We start from the raw sequence: 16,218 nt of genomic DNA, 5'->3' as shown, positions 1-16,218 counted from the left end.
ATTACTCTCTGTTGCCTGAGGGAATGGTGAAATAGGATAATCAGTGAGGCAGGGATGGGTGTGAATGCATGTAAATGGGATCTCTGCTTAGTAAGGCAAAGGTATATGAGCTCCCACCTGTGAGGGCCTTCATTGTGGCTGAGTCAGTCTGGTAGGGAGCCTGTTAGTGCCATGTATGGCAAGAGTTTTCAGACTTAGGGTAATTTTGGATGCGTCAAATTAGCACGATAAAGACAGCGAGTTCCTAGGTGGTGGTCTTGGATTGTGGAGGCATCTTGAAGCCTGAGATGGGGGATCAGAGAGAAGGGCTTGGGATTCCTATAGCATGGACACAGGCCCTGCAATTCCATGAGGTGGAGATCCACATTGGTGCTGTTGGTAGTTCTAACTGTTGCAGAAGTCAGTCTTGCAGCAGGAAATTTGGCGGTGGCCAGACTTCGTTGGCTCTATGATGTTGCATCTGTCGCCTTGCACAGCACAATCTGCCTGTGAATAAAACTGGATGCCTGCTGTGTAGGGAGGGAAAACACATCAGGACAATGCACCCAGGAACGAGGACTCCTTCCAAGATTCTCACAAGTGCCTGCTGAGTCCAACTCAGTGGCAAAGGTGGAGTGTCTAACCAGAAATGGTTTATGCACTCATTTCCTCTCACTCTGCTCTTCGGGCTAGATCTAACATTTAGGCCAACAAGACACGTGGGCCAAGAAAGAGATGAGAGTGCTGACCCTCAAAAGAACATGGAGGTAAAGAACTGCTCTTGCTGCCCCACTCTACAGTGTGAACACATATGGATCATTAAAGATCAGGACCCATGGGGTTATCCACATAACTCTGTGCTGGGGAAAATGGCTAAATTCTGCTGGAGCAGACTAGAGATTGGTTTAAAGTCTTCTCCAAAGGACCACTCCCAACAATAGCATGGCAACTAACCAATGTTCTGCAGTCCTACTCTGTGAGCTCAGTGTTTGGGTACCCACTGGAGATGGGGACAAAAAGCTAAGCTAGTTATATAGTGCTGGGATCCGTGCTGAACCCCCCAAAGTAGTCCAAGTCGGGATTTAGATCTGAAGTGCTCCCAGATGCTCACTGAAGCTCCCATGTTCCCTCTGATAGGAAGAGGGGAGTAAACACTGGTGTCTCAGCCACACACACAACCTTTGAGTGGACTGTTCCTAATGTCATTTCACTGGGCTACCAGATTCTTCTTTATTTCCTGTCCTAAAGTGCTGTCCCCAGTTAACAGCTGCTGTGTTCCCCAAAGTGCCTGCCTTTCAGAACTGGGTGATATGCCCCATATAGTCTTCTCACCTACCTCACAGGCATGTTGTGGCTTCCATTCATTCATTTCACTGTTTGAGATTCTTGGGAGGGGAGAGGCTCTAAAGAAGTGCCCAGTACTAGTCTGTGTCCTCTGCCTGGGTTTGCTAGTTCAGTGCAACCACTATGGCACTGCATGGGCTGGGACTGGTGAATAAGGCCCCCTTTGGCCATGGGTTCAGTGTCTCCATTGATCCTCATGGCTCCTGCTGGCCTGGTGTGCATGCAGTTAAGCCACCTTTCCAAAGCCAGCCCTCTTCCCGTCTTGGCCCTAGGATGGGTCCTCCTTGGAGAGAGGGAAGTAGCTCTTCACAGCCCATTACTGTCACTCCAAGCTCCTGACCCAACAGCTCTGCAAGCAGGGGTTAAATAGAATGCTGTGGAGGTAGCTCCAAGAGCCCTTGCCTGTACACCCAGCCAGAAGGCGAGACTCAGCTCATTCCTTAGCCCCAAGGGCTCACTAAGGGATATCTCATTTGGGGCCCGGCAGAGTGAGCTGCTATAAGCCACCCCCTGGTGAGTGCCCATTTCAGGACATACATACTGGTATAGACTCTGATGTATTTGCAGGGTAGCCCTGGCGCAGGGTGGCAGATGCCCAATCCTTTGATGCAGCCGAAGACGGGTATTTTGTTTTGGCAAACGGTACATCGAAGGGCTTCAGCTGGAAGAAAAACCCACACAGAGCCAGACAGGAATCAGTTAGGGGCGAAGGCCACAGAATTCCCCATGCACCTGCCATGGAGAGAGTGCCAGGTGACAACAAAGACAGCCCCACAAAGAGCAAGTTGGATGCAGATGGAGCCAAAGAAGAGGGCTGCGGAGAAGCAAGCCAGGCGAAAGAGTCAGCTCATGATCAAGATAAATCTTTCCCTGGGCTGGCAGTAGCCCATGCCAATGTCCCTCCACTAGGGGGAAGCAAGCCTGTTAGAGGCTATTACGCAGGAGGCAAGGCTGGCAATAGTTGGTTTCCAATCCCTAAGGACAGAGGCACGTAACACGAAGACGAGTGGGGGCTGTGGTGTGGAGAGGGTCTCTGGCAACCAACGGCTCTCTCCATGACCGCTAAGCAATGTCTCCAGAGCCCACAGGAAGCCAGTTGCCAGTGTCTGGCAGGGGTTTGGTTACGCAGGAGACAAACGCTGTTAGTCGCCAAACAGCAGTGAAGTGCAGGAGCTCTTTGTGCAATGCTCTATGCATGCAACACAAGGACAGTAACTGCTGGACCGCTCTGTTAGTTGTGTTCCGTGTCTCCAGGGACGTCCCCATGCCCTTGACAGGCAGCTTGGATACGCTGCATGGAATGAACTAGCACAGTGTGCATGGGGGTGTGGGTTTGCAATCTGCTGCTTGCAGACCTTGGAAAGATCTGGTTCATAAGAGACTAGATTTTAAAACCAGAAGGGAACATAGATCATCTAGTCTGACCTCCTGTATAGCACAGGACAGTTAATTTCATCCAGTTACCCCTATTCCCTGGGCCCGCCAGGAATCCTGTCACTGCAGCGCAGGCACTTGCTGCTGCTAAGGAAGGGGCTGGACAGTCACTCCCAGAGGTGTCGGGGGAACGTTGAGACTCTGATTCCTGTGTTAATTTGCAAGGAGTGTGGAGTAAACCTGGAATCAGGGAGATTTTATGCCCCAGCACAGCAGAATGGCCATGGCAAGTGTAAAGGGCCAATCCCATTGGCAGGAACATCATGGGCACAGCTGGTTTCAACCTGGAGAGGGCAAAGTTGCATAGCACGCTCTGCCTCCTGCCAGTCGCCAGTTAGCTTCCCAGCCCCCCTGTTTTGTTTCAGGGACTCACCTGAGACACAGCAGAGCAGGGCAGAGAAGCCGAGAACCAAGAGCTTGTTCATCTTTAGCTTCGTCGCCGTAAAGCTGCGGTCGTGTGGGGTGAGTGGGGAACCTGGGACTGCAAACCTTGCTCAGTGGCTGCTGGGCAGGGCAGAGCTGGATTTATACCCCCAGGGTAAGGGCCAGTCCTGGGAGGAACCAACATGCAGTCCCGGGAGCTTACTTGTTGGACTCTTGTCGTATCACAGATTGGGGGCAAGACACTCCCTGCCCAGATGAGCGGCTCCTCCTCCATAAATGTGCTAATCAGAGATTAAATTCAGCTGAAGGGCAGAGGGATGGAAGAGGCAAACTAGCTGCAGTCCTGCTGACCAGGGGAAGGGTACTACGGGAGGGCGCTGAAGCCTGTCAGGACAGGCTAGTGTAACTGATGGAGAGGAGATCCCAAGTTATTCGGTGGCCTAGATCCTGAGTTCAGATACACCCGTGTGAGTCCAGAGTCCCTCCCCATCGGCTCAGCATTTGGCCCACCGAGGTGAAGTTGGTTTATTTTAAGGCTGTTCATTACACACATCAGAGCAGTGTGTGTACAGCAAGTTCCCATCACCGGCCACATGCATGTTTGACAGGGACACATGGTGTCCCTTTGCAGAGGCCCCTCGGGGTGGGGAGTGTTATGGAAAAGAATGAGATGTTCAGTGCCAGCCTAGTCGGGGGGTGTGCTACTAGTAGTGCATGGAGCATCTGGCAGGATTGGGCTCTATGGGACCTGCTTGTGTGGCCCTTTTCCCCCCTGACTTTGGCAGGACACCGCAGGGACACGGGGGCTGCATCCCTGCAGAGGTTTTCAGGATCAGGACCGTTCAGAGTGAAAAGGGCGGGAGAGGGGATGAAATGGGGTTCAGCTGGAGCCAGCTGCGGTTCACCAGGAGCTGTTTTCCTGTAGGCATCCCAATAGGTTAGCAGTAGCTGTGGGTGCATGAGCTGAGAGGCAGAGACAGGGTTGAGTGTCAGGGGCACCATACTGGCAGCTAAGCCCATGGCATCTCACGCTTTCTCCCAGCCACTGAAGAAAAGCAGGGGTGGGAGGGATCCCTGTGGGACCCACAACGGGGCCTTTGGAGAGGTGCCGTTCCCCACGGCCGTTCCGAGTTCTGCTACAGAAGGCTGATTAGAGCCAATGCAGCGCTGGCTCAGCTATTCCTGTGATACCGTGTCGGCGGGTAGCAGTACTTTATGGTGCACTGTGTCAAAGGCTGCAGAGAGGTCCAGCAACATGTTCATGGAGAACTGGCCTGCGTCCATGGCCACGAGGATGTCGGCTTTCAGTGCCACTGGGGCTGTCTCTGCTGTGCCCTGGTCTGAACCCTGCTGGGAGGCAGCTGCCTGTTGTTGGACCAGCGTGGTTACGACTTTCTCAATTATTATAGGAGGTTGGACACTGGGCAGCCGTTGGAGAGATCTACTGGGTTGGGTTGGTGTGGTGAAAACTGGGCAAGCTCTTGCATTTTTTAAAAGGGTTTGGTAGCTGTGTGTCTCTGGAGGAGGCATTGACTAGTTCCTAATGACTCTCCTCTAATGAGATGTGATGGTCTAAGTACTATGAACCCTGAAACGTGCAAATGGGACGGAGCCCCCCCTCCCACGGCATGGGGAGACAAAACACCACCACTGCCCTGCAACATCTGGCCAGGCCATGCTTAGCTTGGCTCTGCTCCCATACAGCCCCAGGGAGCAGAACACTGCGCTCTGGATCCACCCACCTGAGCTCGTTGCACCTGGCTGGAAGTGACACAATGGGGGGGGGACATGCTGGGAGCGTGGGTGACAGCTGGTGGGAGTATGTTTAGCCCTGTGGCGGGGATAGCGCTGGATCTAACGGAGCCGATTTGTTTGGGGCCAGAGACTGCGGCTTGGCACGTCCCAGGGTCACGCTGAACCCAGCACACTAAGTAGCCCACTTTGTGTCAGGTGCTGTACGTGCAAATCATGCCGAAGCATCAATGCACTAATGTCCTGAGTGGGGCCAAGGGGCAAACAAATCTGACTGATGTTGTCTGTGTCGTTACATTGCTAAACTCACCCACGTGTCTCGTGCTAAGGAAGTGCCTTTAAAATCTCAGTGCACCCAGCACATCACCCGCTGTGCTAACACACCCTGGCCCCCATGCAGGACCCCTCCCCTGCCAGCACAGACTGGGGGACACTGCATGCTACAGCCCATCCAAATGCAAACCTGTTACCCCTTTTGGTCCAAGTGGTTAGCCAGTATTTGGGACTTTGTGCGTCATTTCCATTAGGAGGAGAGACTGATGCTAGAGTCAGGTATTTCTTTGGTGCAATCCTGTCTAGTAAAAAGACTGGCCACAAAGTCCTATTTCCCTAAACAAAGCAGAACTGAACAGCAGGCAGTTTCTTTGCACAGAAACCCAAGTCTGCATTTCCAGCCAGCACTGTGCCCAAACAGAAGCCCTGTCGCTCAGCTTCCTGTCAGGGCCATGCTCACTCCTGCTTGTCTTGTGATCAGGAAAAGTCAGCATGGATTCACCAAGGGGAAGTCGTGCCTGACTAACCTAATTGCCATCTATGATGAGATAACTGGCTCTGTGGATGAGGGGAAAGCAGTGGATGTGTTATTCCTTGTCTTTAGCAAAGCTTTTGATATGGTCTCCCACAGTATTCTTGCTGCCAAATTAAAGAAGTATGGGCTGGATGAATGGACTGTAAGGTGGATAGAAAGCTTGCTAGATTGTCGGGCTCAACGGGTAGTGATCAATGGCTCCATGTCTAGTTGGCAGCCGGTTTCAAGCGGAGTGCCCCAAGGGTCGGTCCTGGGGCCGGTTTTGTTTAATATCTTTATTAATGTTCTGGAGGATGGTGTGGACTGCACTCTCAGCAAGTTTGCAGATGACACTAAACTAGGAAGCGTGGTAGATACACTAGAGGGTAGGGATCGGATACAGAGGGACCTAGACAAATTAGAGGATTGGGCAGAAAAAAACCTGATGAGGTTCAACAAGGACAAGTGCAGAGTCCTGCACTTAGGACGGAAGAATCCCATGCACTGCTACAGACTAGGGACCGAATGGCTAGGTAGCAGTTCTGCAGAAAAGGACCTAGGGGTCACAGTGGACGAGAAGCTGGATATGAGTCAACAGTGTGTTCTTGTTGTCAAGAAGGCTAACGGCATTTTGGGCTGTATAAGTAGGGGCATTGCCAGCAGATCGAGGAATGTGATTGTTCCCCTTTATTCGACATCGGTGAGGCCTCATCTGGAATACTGTGTCCAGTTTTGGGCCCCACACTACAAGAAGGATGTGGAAAAATTGGAAAGAGTCCAGCAGAGGGCAACAAAAATGATTAGGGGTCTGGAGCACATGACTTATGAGGAGAAGCTGAGGGAACTGGGATTGTTTAGTCTCCAGAAGAGAAGATGAGGGGGATTTGATAGCAGCCTTCAACTACCTGAAGGGAGGTTCCAAAGAGGATGGAGCTCGGCTGTTCTCAGTGGGGGCAGATGACAGAACAAGGAGCAATAGTCTCAAGTTGCAGTGGGGGAGGTCCAGGTTGGATATTAGGAAACACTATTTCACTAGGAGGGTGGTGAAGCACTGGAATGTGTTACCTAGGGAGGTGGTGGAGTCTCCTTCCTTGGAGGTTTTAAGGCCCGGCTTGACAAAGCCCTGGCTGGGATGATTTAGTTGGGAATTGGTCTTGCTTTGAGCAGGGGGTTGGACTAGATGACCTCTTGAGCTCCCTTCCAACCCTGATATTCTATGATTCTATGCGTGCTGATGCTGGCACACACACGTAGCTGCAAGCAATCAATCCCCTAGCCCCTGTGTTTTACAGTCAGTCTCAGGGAAACCTCTTAGCCCCACATAGAATCACAGAAGTGTAGGGCTGGGAGGAACCTTGAAAGATCACCAAGTCCACCCCCGGCACTGAGGCAGGACCCAGACACCTACATCATCCATGACAGGTGTTTGTCCAGCCTGTTTTTAAAAACTTCCACTGATGGGGATTCCACAGCCTCCCTTGGAAGCCTGTTTCAGAGCTACCTTTGTGTCTAACTTCCCCTAGCCTTGTTCTCAGAAACAGCTGGACCATTTTGGCTGAAACTTTCCAAGAAAATTCAGCCAGAGGCAGACACCGGTCATGGAAAATGTCAGTCTAACTAGCTAAAGTTGGGCTGAAAACAGGGCCCTATAATGGGATGTCTTGGGCAACCGTAATAATAGGTGGTGCTACCAGCCCCTTCACCTAAGGCTGGAATATGAAGCCACCACTGGGGCAGAACGAGGCAGCTCCTTAACTGGGCACAGCAACACAGCCCATGTTTAGGACAGGACTTGATGATGTCTCCCCTGTCCAGCTGAAACTACCAGAGAGGAGGTGTTTCAGGAGGTGGAATGTCATTGATTGAGTTGGATGCCTTGGCTAACACCAGTGAGGTCCCTCTGGGGCCCGGTCATTGGCCTCCAGCAGCCAGTGTGACAAGACTAAATAGTGTGTCGCTGAGACAGTCCAAAGTACCCCACAAAGGGGGCATCCCATTGTGCTGGGCTTAGAGTGACCCTGGGACAGGCCGAGCCGCAGACTCTGTCCCTATATGAATTGGATCCATCTGATCCTGCGCTGCCCCCGCTGCTGGGCTAAAAATACTGATGGAAATCTGCCACCCACCTTCTCAGCATGTTCTCTCGGTGGCCTTTGCAGTGGTCAGGCTCAGCTGGGCGGATCCCAGGCCATGGGCTTCTGTTCCCTGGGGATTAGGGGCACAGGCAGTGTGGTTGGAGGAGTTTGCACCTTTCCAAGCGCATGAGCTGAGGGGGGTGCTGCAGCTCCCCACTCCCACAGCCATTGGGGGCTCCAGGTTTCTTAGTGAGCTTCCCGTCCTGCCTGCCCTCACCCACTGTCCCACCAGAGTCCTGATCCCCCATCCCAGCTCCCAATTGCCCTGCTGGTAACTGGGACACACGCTGCCTTTCTCCATAACAGCTGGTGGGACTCTGCCTGTGGCCAGGGCGTTCTCTGTTGGTAGAGCCACTAGCTCTGCTGCCCTCCACATCCCAGCAGCGGGACTTGCAAGGGGCTGCCAGTCTGCTGGGGCCTCTATTGCAGCTGGCTCCCCTCTCCCCGGGGGTGGCGGGGTGTGTCTGAGCCACGCAGACTCAGCGGCCAGCTGTGCAGCGGGCCTGGTTGGAAGGTTTTATTCACAGTAATGGGGTAAAACGTTTAATTCTTAAAAAGGACCATTTATGTTCTGTGGACATTGGTAGGGACCCTATGGGAGCCCTGGGCGACTGGCACCAGCCCAGTCCAACCCCAGCCTTTAGGGAGGGTGGGCAGCTGCCTGCCCAGAGCTGGTCACCTGAGCAGGAATCGCTCTGCTCCTGGACTGACCATTCGATCCAATCTGGGGATATGATTATTAATCAACAGAAGAACCTGGGTGTTTCCCGCAGGAAGGACCCTGATTGGCTGCTGCCAGGCCTCCACTAGGGGTAATATAACTCCGGCTGGTGTTTGAGGTGTGCCATACTCTGCACACTGCCCGGGCTCTCACTCGCTCAGCACACCGTGCCACTTCCGCCTCCGCTTGAAGGAGAGAAAACGAAGGATGAACAAGATGCTGGTTCCTGTTTTCACAGTCCTGCTGTACTTCGCAACGGGTAAGTCCCCAAACGAAACCGACCAATTCGTCCCCAAAGGGGCCAGATTCTCGGCTTCATCGGGGAGCTGGCCCATCGACATCAGTGGAGCTAGCTAGGATGATGTACAGCAGCAAAGGAACTGGCCTTTGTTGGTTAGGAAGGGGATTCACACACTGTAGTGTAAGAGCAGCCAGTGTTCTGCATTAGTGACAGATGCCTTGGCAAAGCCAGGCTGGCCTAGGGAAGGACCTGCGGAGGGACAGATAACATCAGCAGTGTTGTGAAGCCAATACAGGGAAATGGACGGGTTCGTAAGACTGAGACAGGGCTGTTGAGTTCTGCAAACCAGCAACATGCCTCCCAAACATGGCCAAATACAGCAGGGCCATGAGCTTGTTAGAAACGTCTCTGGCAGTCGCTAAGTCGAGCTGTGCTGAATCCAGGCAGTTGGCAGAGACAGACCTAGCCCCTTTGTGTCACAAGTGAGGGGGATTTTGAGCTGACCTGAGCAGTGAATGTTGCCAGTACTTTTCTCCAAGACAAAGAACTGTGCGACGTGTATTGCAAAATGGTGAGCAGAAGCCAGTGCCAATCACTTGCGTGAGTCACTCTGTGATTTTCACATTATATTAAATTTTTAATAAAATTATAGGGGTAGGAAAGATTATATGCTGCCACGGGGATTGCGGAATAGAGAGATCTGACTGGCTGCTGACCTCCTTGAGATTCATGCTGAATGGGTTTTTTTCCCCCACGCACTTGAAAATATTCACTAACTCTTTCATAAGCAGCACAGAAAAACTGGAATGGGTCTTCAGATTGGTTTGATTCACCCTCCACATAGAAATCACACTGTCGGAAATATTTTAACTACTAGATTAATAAATTAAAAGCTCATTGTAACTGAAAGGATCAGAGAGAGAGGTATTTTTCCTGTTTCCTCCCAATTTACTTTGTGTTTCTAAGCCCTCTGTTAAGTCAGTTACAGTATTTCCTGGGTATAGTCAATTAGTCAGTTTCCACACCTGTTTCTTTGGGTCCTGGGACAACAAAAGAGGAAGGAAAAAGCTTTACAAACACAGCGATGTACCTTTAAAAATCTGAAAAGCCACTAGAACAATTGTGATGAATTCATAAGTCAATTATTTAGAGAGTCAGAGGCAGAGCTAGTGTGTGTATCCTGATGAGTTTCTATTTCATGGGCTTGGCTTGGTCAGCTCCCCATGCCGATTCACACTCAGCCTTTCTATAACACAGGGACACAAGAGCTCCCTGTCACCACGCTCCTGATCAGACGGGTGACTCTATTTCCCTGCCCATCTCCAGTGGCCCTCTGCGCCCAGCGAGTTGTGTCATTCTCTTCTCTCTCCTGTCACGCAGCGGGCGCCCTCCTGTGCCACGTGTGTGTCAGACAGCAGCCGAACAAGACGTGTCTTGCAGGGAAAAGCATGTGCAAGGCGGCTCCGGGGGAATCCTGCTACCTCCAGACACTCCTCCTGGGTAGGTGCGGGTGGCAGGCACGCCCCACCCCCCAGCTCCCCGGGCTGGTGTTTTCATTGAACACAGATGCCCCATCTCTGGGGCTCAAGGTTTTGGAGGGCTGCAAGCTCAGCCACTGGGAGGGTGGGGACTAGGAGGGTCTCTGCTGGGCCTGGAGTGACCCATGGCTGGCAAGCTGGCAGGACACTGGGGAGCTCCGAAGGGAGCCATGTTCATCCCTTAGTCCAGAACGGTGACTGTGACTGTAGGGAAGGGCAGGGGTTGGGGAGTCCCCGAGGACAGAGAATGGGACCAGCAGGTCTCTTCCCCTGGAGCAGTGGGAAGGGAATGGCGGGGGGTGACAGAGGAGACATGGTTCCTGGCTATCGACAGACGGGGGGGCAGCTCAGTTGGTGATGCTCTGGCTGGGGGGCCGGACCAGACACTGGATTCCTCTGGCACAGTCCTAGGGAGGAGGCGTCTGTCCCTGCCGCCCAGCCCTGGGGACTCATGGCTCTCTCTCTTTTTCCAGGGAACTTCCCCCTCTATGCACAGCAGGGCTGCTTCAGAGATTGCCAGGACCAAGTCGGAGGCACATTCATCCGTCACGACTTCCGCTGCTGCACCGAAGACTTCTGCAATGCCTAGGGGCCATGGACGCCGCCTCCCTTCCCACTCACTTGGGGGCAGCTGCACTTCTGGAGGAAGTCCACGTTCTCCCCTCCCCCGTCCCTCCTGGTTTCTCCAGTCTGATGAAAAACCCACCAGAATCCAAGACCTGCTGTGGCCCATGCCTGCCCTCTCCTGTCCTCATGGCCCCCTCCCCTTTCACCCCTGTCCTGCCTGCCTGCCCCCTCCCCTTGTCTCATTGGCCCAGGCCCAGCACTATGACTCCCTTGGATATTGGATTTGTTGTGGTGCTGTGGGTTAAGGTGACCCCCCCCCAGCTATCGTTCAGAGCCCCTACCCCCCTGAGAGCATTAAGGGGCCCCTTTCCCCTGGCAGGGCTCTGAACAGGGTGGGCAGTTTGCCAGTGGGGAAGGCTCCAGAGCCCTCCCTTGGTGTTTGAGGGATGGGGCACCGTGCCTGCCAACCAGACAGCCCCGCTCAATCCCCCCTGCATCCGCCAGGCTCCCACGAATGCCTGGAGCCAGCCCTGAGCCTGGGGCCTGTGTAACCCACACCCCTCAGGGCAGTGCTCCGTGTCCCTCTGGCAGTGGCTGGGAGTCCAGCAGTACCAGTTCGGTCCCAACAGCCCAGCCAGGGCCAGCATATCGTCCACCATTCCCGAGGACTGAGGGTGGGACTGCTGTTAAGATACTTTGTGGGGCAGGAGTTTTACCCCCTTAGAATTCGTTAATTACTGATTTCCCCAAATTCATTCTGTTGTCTGCCTCCCCCTTTCCCCTCCCCTAATAAAGTTCTCTTTGTTTTAACCCCTGGACTCGGTCCTGGTGCATGGGGAAGAATTGCCCACCAAAGGTGCTCAGGGACGGGTACATCATTTCATTGGTTTCTGGTGAGGGGATCAAGTCGGTGTCAGCTAAGGAAGGAACCCCGAGAACGTTGAACCCAGACCTTTTGCTGCCAACACTGGGGCCTAAGAGTTCCACTTAGACCTGCCCTACCAAGGGGAAGAACTTGGGTGTAATTCCCCAGGGCCAGGCACTCTGCTTTACCTACCAGAGGGAGATGTCCTAGCAGAACCTCTGCCATTTTTGGACACGTAGGGGTGGTGGTAGAGGCTACTGTCCTAAATATGGGTCTGAAAATACATTGTCCCCTGACCGTGTATGAAGAAACGAAGGCCCTGAGCGCTCTGTGACAATCAGAGGGTTTATTGCGCAAGGAAAGAAACGAGCAGAATATGACAAAGAGGGAGATAAGCGCAGGCGTTTCATCAGCAGAATCTCAGCTGCAAATACAGCAAGCCAGGATCACACCCTGGGCATGGCAGGGAGGCAGCAGTTCAGAGTGTGTGGGGGCTGAATGGAATGGTGGGATCTGTACAGAGTGACCCCATTCCAGGATCACTCAGAGATCAGGACTGCCCCAGGCACAGTGGGGTTTGGATCACGGTAGGGAGACGGGCAGGACTCATTTCCGAGGGCAGGGGGAGCTCCGGGGGACCAGCCAGGCAGGGAGCTGGGCACGCTGCAGAGGAGGAAATCCCTGAGTGCCCTGCTGTCCTGGTTCCTGTCCCAGGCATGGCTCTGCCAGCTAGTTGCCGGGGGAAGAACCTGGTATTGACCCTCTTACAGCCCATCTGGAGCTGAGAGCTGTGGGTTGTGCTGTGTTTGCTCTGTCTCAGGTGTCTGCACTGAGCAGACACCAGGCTCAGGGTGTCACTGGGGCCCAGTGTACAGGGAAACATGGAGGGAGAATTGAGTGGGTCCCCCTGGTTGGCATGCAAGGTGTCCCCTCTGCACTGTAGCCTCCCAAGCTGGCAAACTGCCTGCCCTGCATAGAGCGATGTCTGGGGAAGGGTGGGGGGGCCCTTAATATTCTCACGGGGCAGCAGCAACTCTGAAACGACAGCTGTGGGGGATACGGGCACCTTCAACTACGGAACAGCAGCAAAGCACCAGTTTGGGCGCTGAGCCTGGGACAGCAAGATGGGTGGAGGGCAGCCAGGCAAGGGGGGGGGCCAAGGGGAAGCAGGGCGTGGCCAGGGGGGGGGGCGGGGCCAGAGATTAGAGTTCATTTCCTAATTTAAATATCATTTGTAGCTGACAGGAGCGTGTGATTGAGGATGACACCAGGGGATGGTCTTGGGTCCTGCTGGATTTTACATGAAGCGAGGGGCGTGAGAGACTAACCCAGAGCCAGGGGTGGGGTGAAGGGAGAACATGGCGCTCCTGCCAGCCCTGAACACCAGTCTCCCCTTAGGCATAATCGGAGAATTTGGGGAAGGGGTTGTGGATGTTGCAGAAGTCCCCATCTGTGCAGCACTGGGTGGTGTCCTTGTAGTAGTCTTCAGGGATCTCTGTATCCTCGCAGATGGATGTGCAGCCCCGCTCCACACGATTGATAAAGCCCGCTGCAGAGGGAAAGAGACAAGAGCCAGGTGCCAGAGACAGGCCCCTCCTCCCAGCTGAGCTGCCCTCCCCTCTGTCCAGGACTCCTCTGTCTCCCCTGCCACTCTCTTCCCACTGCTCCAGGGGAAGAAACCTGCTGGTCCCTCTCTCTGTCCTCAGAGGACACCCACCTCTGCCTGTCCCAGTGTCACAGGGTCTGTCTACACTGCAGTCAGAGCCGTGACTGAAGCGCCGTAGACTGGCCGGAGCTAGCGGTGATCTAGCGAGCTCCAGTAACAACAGCAGGGCAGCTACGTCAGCACAGGTCGTACGAGCCCACCCGGGACTCAGGGTGCATACGCCCGTGGCTAGCTGCGCTGTCACCCCTGATGCCACACCTTCCCTGCTAGTGTTAGTCAAGCTAGCTAGATGACCGCTAGCTCTGGCCTGTCTACAGTGCTTCAGTCACGCCTCGGATTGCTCTGTCGCCATCCCCATAGTCACCGTCCTTGATTAAGGGACGAATGTGGCACCCACATAGCGAGCAGCAGCAAATCTCAGAGCCAGGTCGACAGACTATGGCACTAAAAATAGCTGTGTAGATGCTCCAGGTGAGGGTTGGGCTGTGAGGCCCTCCCCAGCACCGCTGCTAGCTTGGCCACAAGGGGTCACGCTAGAGTAAGGTGTTCTTCCCTCACATCCTGGCAGCTCCTAAATTGCATTCTGAGGGGCCCTTGGCCTCCCAGACTCACCTATAGTGATTTTACGGGTAAAGCAGGATTCCCCCCGTGCGGCTGTGCAGGTGTGTTTGCCTAGCATACAACTGCCATCCTGTAGCATCATGAAACAGCCGTTGCACTGGAGAGCTGCAGCTGTGGGAGAGGAGAGAGAAGGGAGAGAAGGAAACAAGCAGCCGGGCCCAGACTTGTGACCGGACACAGACACCAAAACAGCTTCCCGGCCGCGTGGAACCAGCCATGCCCCTCCCCCACATTGGTGGATGGCTTTCCAGGGGCGGCTCTGTCCCTCCGCCACAGCACAGGCTGCCCTTGAGCTAGAATACTTGGTTGTAATTGAATTGCCCTCGGTAAGGACCTCAGCTGACTGGTCTGGCACCAGCTGAGGCTCTGACCCATCAGGTGGAAATCTCCCCTCGTTGGGTTTTGTTTCGGGACTTACCCGTTGCTAAGCAGAGCAGGGCTGGCAAAGCCAGAGCCAGCATCTTGTTCATCTTTGGCTTTCTCCCTGCCGAGCCGAGGGGGGAGCCGTGCGGTCGTGTCAGGCCAGTGAGGAGCGGAACAGGGCCTGCAAATCTGGTGCACTGGCTCCCAGGGGGAGGACAGAGAGGGATTTATACCCCCGGGGACTGGGGTAATTACTAATTACAATCTAATGGTCACGATGCCGCCCAGAGCAGAACGTTCCCTGCCCAGGTGAGCGGCTCTGGCAGGCGACTCCCCAGCTCTGCCTCCCCCACAGGGGCATTTTGCCAAAGGCACAAGCGGGAGGAAAGTGGCAAAGTGCCACGGCTGCTGGGAATGAGGGGTGAGACCTGTTCCTGAGCCACTGTGGAGCTCTCGATTGGCCTGTTGGGTTCTATTTTATTAAGAAAAAAATCAGATCAGTTATTACAATGGTAAAAGAATGTCCTGGGGTGAAGCATGCACTTGTCACAAATAACCAGTTCTTTTTCAGGCAGCTGGTTACAGTTAAGTGAGAAGGTGCAATTGGTGAAGGACACAGAGACTTTATGAGCTTGAGTTGGTGCAGACAAATATATCTGAAGTAATAGAAACATCAATGTACATAATTATAAGTAAGGTGGTTCCTGCTTTGTTCATACTTACAAGTATTTCATTGTGGGGACTTACAACCTCCTGGACCATTAGAAACAAAGATGGAAGAGAGTGTAAGTGGAGCCCACCACAGGAGGAGAGTACAGGGCCAAGCTTTCTATCCATTGTCTGGAGCCCCCATAGGGTCTAGAACCCAGGTCTGTAGAGCTAATAGGTAGGTAGCATCACCAGGCTGTTACCCAGGCTATAGCCAGTTTGCTTGCCACTTCCAATGATCTGCTATAGACGCAGCCTATGGGAAGTTCCACCTCAAGGGTTTGACAGACAGCAGCCTCAAGGCTCCTGATTGGCTGTCTACTCTATATAAACCTAAGGGGCAGTCCTATAGCTGCCATGACCCGTTCCTGCTCTTTGCTCCTGAAGTTCAGGCTTTGACCTCAGCTTGATTTGGATTTTGCCTCCTGACTTGGATTGACCCTGGCCTGGAGCCTGACTATGAACTCCTCTGCTACTTCCAACCTCAGGTTTGCCCCTGCTCTGACCTTTGGCCCTGACTGCCCTTGTTGGGATCCTGACAGGCTGTCCCATGTCATCCCCTGGTGCCCCAACAACAGGCTGGATAAACACATTTTTATACATCTTTTCCTATTTCACCCTCTCATGTCTGGGACCATATTTGATAAGGTTTCAGCCCTGCCCATGTATGGTAGTACCATAGTTCAACTTCCAACCACCAATGCAAGCACTTGCGTCAATGAATGTCCCAATAGTTTTGATACGTCAATGCAGATAGCTCCATTGTTAACTTATTGCAAAAGTACCCATCTGCTTGTTTGTGGTTTACGCATATATCACAAAATGCATTGCTAACCTATCACAAGATGCATATTGCTAAACTTCATAACCTTTGCTTAAGCACATAATACTTACTTCAGTTAGGCCTCACTCTAAGCCCTTAATGCTTAAAACCTATAGCTAAGCCTAGTTTTAATACATGTGTTTTGGTTCTTCTACTGGCTCTTAGAGTTGTGATAATAACATTCATTGTTATTTCTTTATGCATGCTTAGCAAATAGATTGTGTTTTACTCAAAACCAAGATCAGGCCAGGGTCAATGGTCAACAGATGCAATTCTGTGAAGCAAATAAA

General features: G+C 53.2%; 3 protein-coding genes across 3 annotated transcripts; 1 reads left to right on the top strand and 2 right to left on the bottom strand.

The window, feature by feature from the left end:
• Positions 1–384: 384 nt before the first annotated feature.
• On the bottom strand, positions 385–3,218 carry LOC117868635 (prostate and testis expressed protein 3-like). Its single transcript, XM_034754764.1, has 3 exons — positions 3,131–3,218; positions 1,865–1,984; positions 385–509 (listed from the first exon to the last, which is right to left on the bottom strand). The coding sequence occupies exons 1-3, from the start codon at positions 3,180–3,182 to the stop codon at positions 385–387; spliced, it is 297 nt and encodes a 98-aa protein (XP_034610655.1). The 5' UTR covers positions 3,183–3,218.
• Positions 3,136–10,992, top strand: LOC117868634 (secreted seminal-vesicle Ly-6 protein 1-like). Its single transcript, XM_034754763.1, has 4 exons — positions 3,136–3,219; positions 8,589–8,795; positions 10,158–10,277; positions 10,789–10,992. Exons 2-4 carry the CDS (start codon positions 8,744–8,746, stop codon positions 10,902–10,904), a joined length of 288 nt encoding a protein of 95 aa, XP_034610654.1. The 5' UTR covers positions 3,136–3,219; positions 8,589–8,743; the 3' UTR covers positions 10,905–10,992.
• A 2,149-nt stretch (positions 10,993–13,141) lies between these two features.
• Positions 13,142–14,504, bottom strand: LOC117868578 (prostate stem cell antigen-like). The gene is made up of 3 exons (XM_034754651.1): positions 14,453–14,504; positions 14,026–14,145; positions 13,142–13,296 (listed from the first exon to the last, which is right to left on the bottom strand). Exons 1-3 carry the CDS (start codon positions 14,502–14,504, stop codon positions 13,142–13,144), a joined length of 327 nt encoding a protein of 108 aa, XP_034610542.1.
• Positions 14,505–16,218: the final 1,714 nt, after the last annotated feature.

The sequence above is a fragment of the Trachemys scripta genome, chromosome 21, assembly GCF_013100865.1.
Source record: "Trachemys scripta elegans isolate TJP31775 chromosome 21, CAS_Tse_1.0, whole genome shotgun sequence".
Classification (NCBI taxonomy): domain Eukaryota; kingdom Metazoa; phylum Chordata; order Testudines; family Emydidae; genus Trachemys; species Trachemys scripta.
This window is presented reverse-complemented; position numbering and strand designations above follow the sequence as displayed.

Excerpts from the sequence above, each read along its gene's own strand:
- LOC117868635 (XM_034754764.1), bottom strand. The coding sequence starts at position 3,182 with ATGAACAAGCTCTTGGTTCTCGGCTTCTCTGCCCTGCTCTGCTGTGTC. Across the intron at positions 1,985-3,130 it reads CCTGCTCTGCTGTGTCTCAG|CTGAAGCCCTTCGATGTACC; the intron begins GTGAGTCCCTGA and ends TTTTTCTTCCAG. Across the intron at positions 510-1,864 it reads ATACATCAGAGTCTATACCA|CAGGCATCCAGTTTTATTCA; the intron begins GTATGTATGTCC and ends CTCCCTACACAG.
- LOC117868634 (XM_034754763.1), top strand. The coding sequence starts at position 8,744 with ATGAACAAGATGCTGGTTCCTGTTTTCACAGTCCTGCTGTACTTCGCA. Across the intron at positions 8,796-10,157 it reads CCTGCTGTACTTCGCAACGG|CGGGCGCCCTCCTGTGCCAC; the intron begins GTAAGTCCCCAA and ends CCTGTCACGCAG. Across the intron at positions 10,278-10,788 it reads CCTCCAGACACTCCTCCTGG|GGAACTTCCCCCTCTATGCA; the intron begins GTAGGTGCGGGT and ends CTCTTTTTCCAG.
- LOC117868578 (XM_034754651.1), bottom strand. The coding sequence starts at position 14,504 with ATGAACAAGATGCTGGCTCTGGCTTTGCCAGCCCTGCTCTGCTTAGCA. Across the intron at positions 14,146-14,452 it reads CCTGCTCTGCTTAGCAACGG|CTGCAGCTCTCCAGTGCAAC; the intron begins GTAAGTCCCGAA and ends CCTCTCCCACAG. Across the intron at positions 13,297-14,025 it reads TACCCGTAAAATCACTATAG|CGGGCTTTATCAATCGTGTG; the intron begins GTGAGTCTGGGA and ends TTCCCTCTGCAG.